Genomic DNA, 9,935 nt, shown 5'->3' with positions numbered 1-9,935 from the left:
CAGGGAAAATGTGGAGGCTGTTGGGGTTGTGGAGACGCACGACGGCTCCCAACGTCCCACTGCTGTCCTTGTGCGCAATGGTGGGGTGGACTCAGGAGCCCCACTCGGGCCAGGAGCCAGCGTGGACGGGAGCAGGAGCAGTTAGAGAAATCAGCGCTACAAAGACGCACGTATTCATATATATTTAAAAAAGAGAAACTCTTGTCCCATTTGTGAGGCTCTCGGGTGGGGAGGGCTCTGTGGGAAGAGCTGGGAGGGAAGCAAGATGTTTCTCCTCCACAGCATTGTCCCAAGAGCCACCCATAAATGGTCAGAGGTGCCCTGGGCCAGGTGAAGGGCTCAGCTCAGGTGAAGACCCAGTGGTGTTACCACAGGAAAGCTCACACAGCCCACACTGTTAACCTCCCTTTAAGGCCAGGATGGATAATTCACCCCTACAGATCCAAGCAGCACCTGCCGAGGGAGCAACTCCTCTCCTCTCTGCACTGGGAACATGTCCCTGGAGTGACTTCTCTCCCACCAGCGCCAACTCAGACAGAAACCATTCCCAACCCACACCAGCTTGTGCCTCCGCTGTCCCTGAGGACACGGCCCGCTCCATTGCATCACCCAGTGGAGCAGCCTGGCACACAGCACCTGCCCATGGCTGTTGCCCAGTGGTATCCATACATTGGGACATCGCTGCTGTGTCACAGCCCCTTTCCAAGTGACGGCCAAAGGGCCACAGCCACATGAGGACACAGCCCGAGGGAGCACCTGAGTGGTGATATTCCCAAAAGGAGATCATGAAAGTGCTTGTGGCCACTGTGACACACAACGGAGATGTTGGCCATGCCCTTGCCCACCTCTCTCCCTGCTCCTACCTGCTCTTGTCCACAGCATCCTGCTCGTCCATCTCGTCTGCGCTGCAGGTCGCGCTGGAGTCGCTGTCAGGGTTCACCCCGGCGCCTTTACTGCCTTTGTGACTCTCCTTCTTCTCGGCCTTGGGCGTCCCCTCCGTCCCCGCCGTCCCTCCAACGCCGCTTTCCGCCTTCTTGTCATTCCCCTTGTCCTTGTCCTGGCTGTCCTCGCTCTCCTCCTTCTTCACCTCGCTCTTGCAGGGCTCTACGCTCACCTTCTCCTCCGGCTCCTCCGTTTTCACCACGTCCCCCCCCACGTCCTCCTGAGCCTTCTCCTCGCTGCCGGGCGGCTCGGGAGCTGCCTCTGGTGTGGGGCGGGCGGCAGGAGCGGGGTTGGAGGGGGGAGCGGTGGGAGCGTCGGGGGGCGTCGGAGCCTCTTCCAACTTGACTGCCGGTTCTGCGCCGGCCTCACCTCCCGGCCCGGGCGGTGCCTTGGCCCCGTTTTCGCCTCCTTCTTTGGCTTCAGGCCTCGGCGAGGGAATGCTCTCGGTGTCGGAGCTGTTATTTACTGCAGCTGAGAAAAGGGAAGAAATAAAAATAAGGATCAGCCCGAGATTCTCGCTTCCCATATCGCTGCCTCCGCCCCCTCCCATGGGAGGAGAACGCCCTCGTTCCTCCGAGGGGGGACTGCCTTGGCCCCGTTTTCGCCTCCTTCTTTGGCTTCAGGCCTCGGCGAGGGAATGCTCTCGGTGTCGGAGCTGTTATTTACTGCAGCTGAGAAAAGGGAAGAAATAAAAATAAGGATCAGCCCGAGATTCTCGCTTCCCATATCGCTGCCTCCGCCCCCTCCCATGGGAGGAGAACGCCCTCGTTCCTCCGAGGGGGGACGATCCCGGGGCTGGGAGAGCTGTGCCGGGATCCCCGGATCCAGCGCCTGCCAAGCAAAGGGATGCTCTGGGGGCCTCTTTGCTTCCCCAGCACCATGACTGCTGTTAACCCCCACCCAAATGCAAAACCACACGCCCAAAAGCAACTGGGAAGCTGGACTTTAAGGGAGAACCCTGGCTGGATGTGCAGAACAGGACCTGCTCCCTCCTCGCCCTCTCACCCATGGCTTGGGATCAGCTCTGCTCCCCCCTCGCTGGCTCCCTGCTCCCTGGCTTACGTCGCCCGTGTCCCTGGCTCTGCCACCCCCGGGGGCGGCTGGGGACCATCCGAAACCATTGCACCTTTGTTGTTATTGAAGCTGCCAGTGGCAAAGGAAAGGAGGTCAGGGTCGGCGAAAGCAAAGCGCTGGCAGCGCCGTGGGCCAGGTTAATTATTACACGGGAAGGGTCATTCTCAAATCTGCCACCAATGGCTTGAAGCACAAGCGTCCACGTGCCAATGCAGGGGAAGGTGCTGCTTCTCCAGCTGGGAGAGGATCCTCCAAGCCTTTGCCTGACGTATGTCCAGGGTCAGGAGCACCACGAGTCTCCACGGGCCCATCTCGGCACGCTCCTGCAGGGCAGGACCCTCACGCTCGTGCCCACAGCCTTCCTCTCGTGCATTCCTTGACTTGTCTCCATACCAGCACAGACAGCTTTCAAACGCTGCTGAGATGAGCAGCACAGAGGGACTGTGTCCCAAAAGCCATACGTCGGAGCACATCCACCCTTCCTCAAGAAAACGCACCACGCTCATCAGGAATCTCAGCCCTCCCCACTCTTTACTCACTTGCAATTAAGCAACGAGGTGTCCCATCCCCACCCAACGATGATGTTTACAGCACGTCTGGCCAAACTGCTACTCAGTGCTACTCTGGATATCACGTCGAGACATCCAATGCTGGCTCAACCACGCTCTGGGCTCCAGCACGCTCCCTCCAGATGCCGCAGCCATGGTCTACACCAAACCCCCCATGGCAAGTCCTTCTCCCCATCCCTGGCCCCAAGCTATTGCCTGAGCATCCCCAAATCGTGCATACCACCACCCCAGGCTCGTGACATTTCATCCTTGCCCTGCTTACGCCTTTCTTCAGGCTCTGTAGCCCAGCAGCAAAACAAGAAACAAGGCTTGGAGCGTAAGGCCGGGGAGCACATCAAGAGATCCGTCTCTAATCTCAAAAAGACCTTGTTTCCTCTCAGGCGCTCTTAGAAAGAGCAATAACTACCTTTTGCTTTGCGCCTCTGAGTCACGTATCACCTCGCACAAAGATTTACCTGGAATCTGCCTCGTAATGAGTCACTCCCAGCGACGATTTGAAAAGATTTCCCCATTTCGAGTCCCATTAGCCTGGGTGCCGAGGCCAGGAACCAGCGTGGTGCCAGCAGTGCTGGTTAAGTTATTAAATTACTTTGACAAAAGTCAAATGGGGCTATTGTGGGAAAATTATGCACATTTTCTTCAAACTCGCTGTCGCGCTTTCTAAGCGACAAATAGCTGAAAATTGTCACTTGCGAGTTGTTTCCTTTCTTTGGTACGGCTGGGAGGGAGGAAAACGCTGCCTTAAAAGGGAAAAGAGGAAGAAAAGACCCACCAAGGTGCATCAGCCTCGCTGGTGGGAGACCATGGAACCCTCTGCCATCGCTGCCAGCGCAGGCTCCACCGTCTGGGGCAGCAGTGATGCCCTGACGGCACGGGGATGGGCACACACAGACCTTGGTGGGTTATCCCTCCCTGAGCCCGTGCTCAGCTCCTCGAGAGCCCGTGGTGGTGGCTGTCTAACCCTGCTGAGTGTGCAGGTACCCTCCTTTGGGGGAAACACCACGAAACGTGATTTATGAGAGCGTACAAACACGCCAGGCCATGGTAAGCTGAGTGTGCTGATGGAAACCAGAAAACAAAGGGCTCGCTCTCCTCCAGGGCGAGGAGAAGCCACTGGGACCACTCTGGGTGAGTCCTTTATGTGCAGCCCTGATGAGTGGGCACAGAAGCCTCCCTGTGCCCCCCAGGACCCCCATTAGGCAGCAAAGCCAGGAGAGCTGAGCACATCCCCCCTGCCCACCTCACCTTCCGCCTCCTCGGCCATCTCCTCCTCGTTGCCGCTGGTCCCTGACACCTCCATCTCCTCGTCCTCGGCCGCGGGAGGGAAGGCGGCTTCTTCGTTTTGAACGGCGGTGCCTTTTTTCTTCTTCCTCTTGGCGTTCCTTTCCTTCTCCTGGGGAAGAGGCAGAGGAGGGTGAGAAGGAAAGCCCAGCGAGATGGGGAGCAGGCAGCACCGGTCCTGCTCAAAGGGCTGAGAGATGCTAACACTGCTACCGTCACCTTGCATAAGCCCTCTGAAAATCAGCGCTCAGGGCTGGATTTGCCCGTCAAAAGCCTGGCAGGATGGTCTCACCCGGCCCAAAACCCAATGGCCAGCCCGGCTGCACGTGGAGTTGCAGCCCCAGGCAGCAGCGAGCCTCTGAGGGAGGGATGGCACTGACGTGGGGACAAGGGACACGCGTGCAGAGGCCACCGGCAAGAGCCCGGTGGTCCCACGTCCGCTCTTTACACACATTCGTCCTGCGCGTTTCCAGGGCTGACCTCCAGCTACGCAAACCCGCGCGGCCACAGCCTGACGCTCGTCTGCAGATAACGAAGCTGACGCCCCAGATAGGGCCCAGCCAATGTTTTCACACGCCGGGTCTCGTGTCCTCGGCGGCGGGCGCTGCCAAAAGGACTTTGCCTCCCATCAGCGGCGTGCGGTACGGATGCTCCATGCGGCACAGCATCCCAAATGCGAGCTACCCGGCGCCCCGTCCCCGCTCGCCGGGCCACGTGCCGCAGCCACGAGGGCACGGAGAGCTGCTCCCTCCCGCCGGCCTAACGGAAAAGTCTCGGCTTTGCTATTGTTTCCTGCTCTTGTTGCTTGAGTAAATATTACCAGTAGGAACAGGCCCATCATCTCCGGCTCTCCCTGCAAACCCCACACCGATGACGTGTGCAGGACGTTTATTTACATGGATGAAAAGATAAAGCCGTGGTGGAAACGTTAACTTTGCTGCTGGGAAGAGCTGGTCCCCCCTCTAAGCTGCTTCCTCCCCCAACTTTTCAATCCTTTAAAAAACTTCCAGATAAAACAAACAAATACAACTGCTTTTCGCTTGGAAACGCTGCTCGCTCGAAATCTATTTTTATCAAACCGGACAGGAGAAAGGGGAAAAAAGGCACTTGAGAAAGGGAAAAAAGGCACTTGAGAAAGGGCTGTGTGGAGGCGGTGGGAGGAAAGCAGGGCTCATCAGTGCCCTCGCCCCATCCCCGTGCAGCGGCGATGCCCAATGTTCGCGCCTCTGCCGCGGCAGCGACTCGGCAACCGCACGTTTCTGTCTGAGGCAGCGGCTCCCCATCGCGCTGAGGCGGTGACAAAGCGCCAACGTTACTATGGCAAAGGCTGCTCTGCCTCTTACTCACGGGTCCGTGACTCAGCCGCGGGCAGGAGCAGGCTCCTCGCTGGGGAATCAGCCCCCAAGCAGCCCCTGCCTCAGCACCCTCCTTGGCCACAGCCCAGGGGTTGGTGGCTACGAGCAGAGAGGAGCAGCGAGCCACCCCAGGGGCACCATAAGTCCCTCTCCCTGCAGACCCCACTGCTGGCATTTGGGGAAGATGATGTGAAACGCAGGCAGCAGATGCTGGTTACATCTAGAGATATGTTCAGGCCACCAGCTTTGGTCCTCTGGAGCAGTCTTGCTCTCAGTGCCCTGCCCCAAGAAAGGGGTCCCTCAGGGCCGCCATGGGACCCTAACCATGACTGTAGTGGATATGGAAGGGTCTCTGTGAGCCATGCCTGGGACCAGGCCGTGGGAAGGTCCCAGGACCACTTCTACAGGCACTTTGATGCTCATTTTGTGCTACACCAGCCTACAGGGGCTCTGCTGTCACCCTGCCACCAGGTATTTTTGCAGGAGCATCCAGGACTTGGTGCCACTTGAGGGGTCTGCCTCGCCACGACCACCAAGGACACACGCAGGGTGGTGACCTCACAGGCAGGACCTCTCCAAAAAAAGCAAGGAATTGAAGAAATGGGGCTCAGAGGGGTCCAGAGGATTGCTCCACCAAGCAGAACCAGCACCAGCCCAGGGGATAACTCGCCCATCTTCGCCACAAAAGCCAAAACAAGCCCCAGCAGCCACCAGACCAAAGTGACAACCACAGCATTAAAGAGGTCCCGGTGAAGGCAATGCCCGATCTCCAACCACTATCAAAAGGAGCGGCTCCGAGGACACGGCGTATCCCAATGCCCTGCTTTTCCTTACGCGCCGAGATCAGAGAGCGCGGCGCCCAGAAGGTCAAGGCGAACTGACGCTGATGCCTGGGACGTGTCCGAGCCGCTCGGCAGCGAAACCAAGCCAAAACACACAGCGGGGCAGATAAAGCGAGGCCCCAAGGTGGCCTGGCCATGCCCCAGCAGTCACAGCCTGCCTGTCCCCGCCGAGCCAGGGCCGTGGTGGGATTCGCCTCCTCGAGCGGGTGGAGCAGCTTGGGGCAGAGGGGAACCACAGAGCCATGAAGGGTGGAAGAGACCTCTGAGATCGTTGAGTCCAACCGTCAAGTCCCCCCATGCCCAAAAAGCTCCTTGGGCTCTGGCCAGCCAGGATTCAGCACACAAGGCTGCCACAATGCCTGGCCACATCCCACCCAGCACGGGGAATGGGGATGTCCTGCTCTGCACCACGCTGTGCCACGTTTTGGGGATGGAGGGACCGTGCCAAGCTCTGCTTCCCATCCCACACCCGTCCCCGCAGCTCCTCCGGTGCCTGCACGCTGCCGAAACCCAGGGTCACACCTACCTGGATGACGAGGCTACGATATCAACGAACCCCATTTGGGAAATGAATGAGATGTGCTAATTAAGTTTACTGTCATTAAGCAAGAGGAAGGAAAGCAGAGCCACCGCTTTTTCCCTGCATGTGATCAGCAACCGCTGCTGGTGGCGAGGTCAGGGGATAATCTGGGGATGGCACAGTAAAACCGGGCGATGCCACGCGCTTCCTCCGCGGAGGTCACGGCTGACTGCTGGGTATGGGGCGAGATTAGGAGGCTCGGTTGGGTTGTGAGTATATTTAGGAGTCAGGAAGGAAGGTCTATGGCAATTTAATCTCGGCCGTTCTCTTATTTTATTCAGCTTTCTGGCATCTGCTGTTGCCACAAAACAATAGAGCACAATAAATAACAGCTGAACGCTCATTGTTCTTCTCCACAACCGAATCCCGTAGCCTCCGACGCTCAGAAAATAAAATGATGATGCTGATATAAGCTGCGAGCGAGAGCGAGCAATTAGACTGGAGCAGTCTAGCGGCTGCCTTGGAGGGACGGATGCAGGGAAAAATGTGGTTCTGCAGAAAAACACTTCCGTGATATAATTTCTGCAACATTAGGAAGCAGAGTAAATTAATACACACCGGCTCCACTGCCAGCCAAGCTGTATGATCTTATTTCAGACGCTCCCCAGTAATGAACGATGATATCTTTATGATGCAACGTTTGATGCGCATTTCATTCCGCTCTTTATGTTGGTTTTGGGGTCTTTCCTATAGTTTGTTTGCTTTGTTTCTAAAAACAATTTGGTGAAACATGGGAACACAGGAGTGTCCCTGCGCAGAGAGAATTAATAAAAAAGAATCGCCGATGTCTTCTCTTTCTCTCATTCCTATAGACTGACTAGGATATTAAATTCCTGGGTGAGTCATTGAATGTTTTCCTGTCTTTCTTTTTACTCGTGCTGTAATAGCTCGCTTGGAGAGATTCCTGCATTGAACATTGTCCTTTGCATTTTCAAAGCACCCCTTGGGGGCTTAGCCATGTGAATTCTATTAGCCAGAAACTGGGAACTCCAGGATCCTCTACAAATGAAATAATTATAATCCTTAGCTGCTCTTAGCAGTCTGTCCTATCTCCAGAACACCAAACAAACCCCGCTCCATTCACATCCTGCGCCGCCTGCCAGAAAAGCAGCAGCGTTTGTCTCTCCTGGTGGGGAAACTGAGGCACGGAGAGATCTGCACATCTGCTCACAGCCCTGAAGATCCATCTTGGGACCAGCCTTTCACTGTGCTGTCCTAAACCCCTGCACCTCTCTGGGGCAAAGCAGCAGCTTCCCAGATACCTGCATGCACAGAGCGGCGGTGCCCAGCTGGGCTCTCTGCTCCCAGGGTGGCACAGCCCAACCTCGTCCGTATCAAAGCATTTGTGCAGCCAGGACTGAGCTCATGTCCCGGCCAACACCACAGCCCCGCTCCTCCTCCTGCTCCTCCTTATCTCCCTGTGTACCAGCCCCACTGCAGACACCCAGGCATCTCCCATGCAGCTCCCCCTCCTCCAGCCCTCCAGGGGCCAGGCGGGTGGACAAGCCTTCCCTGCACCGCTTCCCGCTCCCCAAATTTTTCACTCCAGTAAATTCTCCGAGATGATAAAGACCCCAATGGCTGTGGGAAGCACGCGAGTGCTTTTTTGGGAAGCATCGACGGTGCTGAGACGGGGCTCTCACCATTTTCAGTTTGTGCTGCTGTAGGATCTCGTCCAGGTTCTGCCTCTTCTTGTAGTTGAAGTAGAAGTTTTTGCACTGCGACACGGTCTTGGAGCCCACCATCCTGGCAATGGCCGACCAGTTCCGCCCATGCTCAAGGAGACCTGTGGTGGCGGGAGGGAGAAAGGAGAAGGCTTTAACACAAGGGCAGCATTATCCACGCAGGATGGGAAACATCCTCCACGCAAGCCAAACGCCACAGGAACAATATGGTCACTAGCAAGTGTCCTAGGCCAGGGGATGACCTACGAGAGCCTGTTTTTCTTTCCAAGGGGAGAAAAGGCGCTGTGCTGACCGCTTCTGGAACAAAATACGTCCCACAGCCACGTCTTGGCCAGCCACTGGGCAGCCAGGAGGGCGAGCAGAGCTCCCTTCCCTTTGGGATGGCTGCAGGAGGTGTTGCTATGCCCAGGACAACTTGGGGCAGCAGCTCTTCATCCTGACCATGAAGGAAAGGCTCTTCCCACCCCACTGAGACGACTTTGACCGAGCGGACAAGGCAGTTGAGCCCCTGGCATGGGGTGACCCAGTGGGGTGGAGGAGAATGAGGAAAGCGCACCCTGCTCCATCCATCCCAGGCTTCTGGAGGTGATTTGGGCAAGGACCATCCAGGCTTTCTGGGAAATAAAACCTCACAAATCCTTCCTGGAGCAGGGCCGGTCCTTCCCATGGGGCCAGAGCTGCCACCAGCCTGGGGGATGCTGCCAGCCCAGCCGGGTTGTGCTGGTCCAGCTGGGCCCTGGCTGCCCCTGTGATGCCACCACCAGGCCAAGAGCTCCCCAAGTGCTCCCCTACATCTCGTGTACGGCGCAGGACAGAGAAATGACAAGCCCAGGGCAGGGTACTGTCACAAAAGATGAAAACCAGCAGGGAATGAACCTGCTAAGGCACCTTCCTCTTTCCTTAGGGGTTTTCCTGCTCAGAAGCCACCAACCATTGAGTGTGGGAACAGGCACTGCCCGGGTATCTTCGTTGTCCGCCCTCAAACCCCTCCCTGGCTGCTCTGACATCGTGGTGCTGGGAACCGCAGTGAGTCCCACGTTGGGGCTCCGGGGAGCCACTGCAGCTGCGCCCCAGCCTGGCCCGGCTGCCAGCCCAGGATGCTGCCACGTGTCACCTCTGTGCCCCAACCTGGACCCAGGGGCCAGCCCAGCCCCTGCTTCAGCCCAGTGACAACCCCCCTCCAGGACGATTTCACCCAGACTGATCTCAGGGCAGCCACAAGCAAATCGGGACGAGGGACGCACCCCCGGCCAGGATCTGTACCTGTGCCAGGGGAGGGCACAGCACAGGGGCCGTGGGTAGGGCTGCATTGAATGGATGGCACCATGTGCCCTCCCAAAAGATGAACCTCCTACTCCCTGCTTCCCATGTCCTGCAGAAAACCAGCGAGCCCAGCACAGCAGGAGTTAACAACCCGTGGGTGCCTGTATCCTGCCCCGTCCCAGCACCAGGGCTTATCAAATTGCATGTGAAGGGCAGGCATCACACGGCGCTGAGCACCACAAAAGGCCAGGGCAAGCCAAGAAACAAGTTTGAGCTTTAACTCTGCAACTCCCAGCTTCGCTCCGGCCAAACCCACGACCTCCGCCACCCCGCTGGCAGGCTGG

At 57.5% G+C, this 9,935-nt stretch overlaps 1 protein-coding gene across 1 annotated transcript in view; it reads right to left on the bottom strand.

Annotated features, from left to right (window-relative positions):
- The window catches only part of LOC104540127 (nuclear receptor corepressor 2-like), a gene marked incomplete at both ends in the record, with an annotated part of 39,244 nt that extends 30,815 nt beyond the window's left edge, over window positions 1-8,429 (bottom strand). The window contains 3 exon segments of the mRNA XM_010183855.1: window positions 864-1,413; window positions 3,831-3,978; window positions 8,287-8,429. Coding sequence (XP_010182157.1) covers window positions 864-1,413; window positions 3,831-3,978; window positions 8,287-8,429 — 841 coding nt within the window.
- Between the last annotated feature and the right edge of the window lie 1,506 nt (window positions 8,430-9,935).

The sequence above is a fragment of the Mesitornis unicolor genome, unplaced genomic scaffold (genome assembly GCF_000695765.1).
Source record: "Mesitornis unicolor isolate BGI_N332 unplaced genomic scaffold, ASM69576v1 scaffold31594, whole genome shotgun sequence".
NCBI classification, from domain to species: Eukaryota; Metazoa; Chordata; class Aves; order Mesitornithiformes; family Mesitornithidae; genus Mesitornis; species Mesitornis unicolor.
The sequence above is the reverse complement of the archived record's forward strand: the minus strand, read 5'-3'. Positions and strand labels throughout refer to the sequence as shown.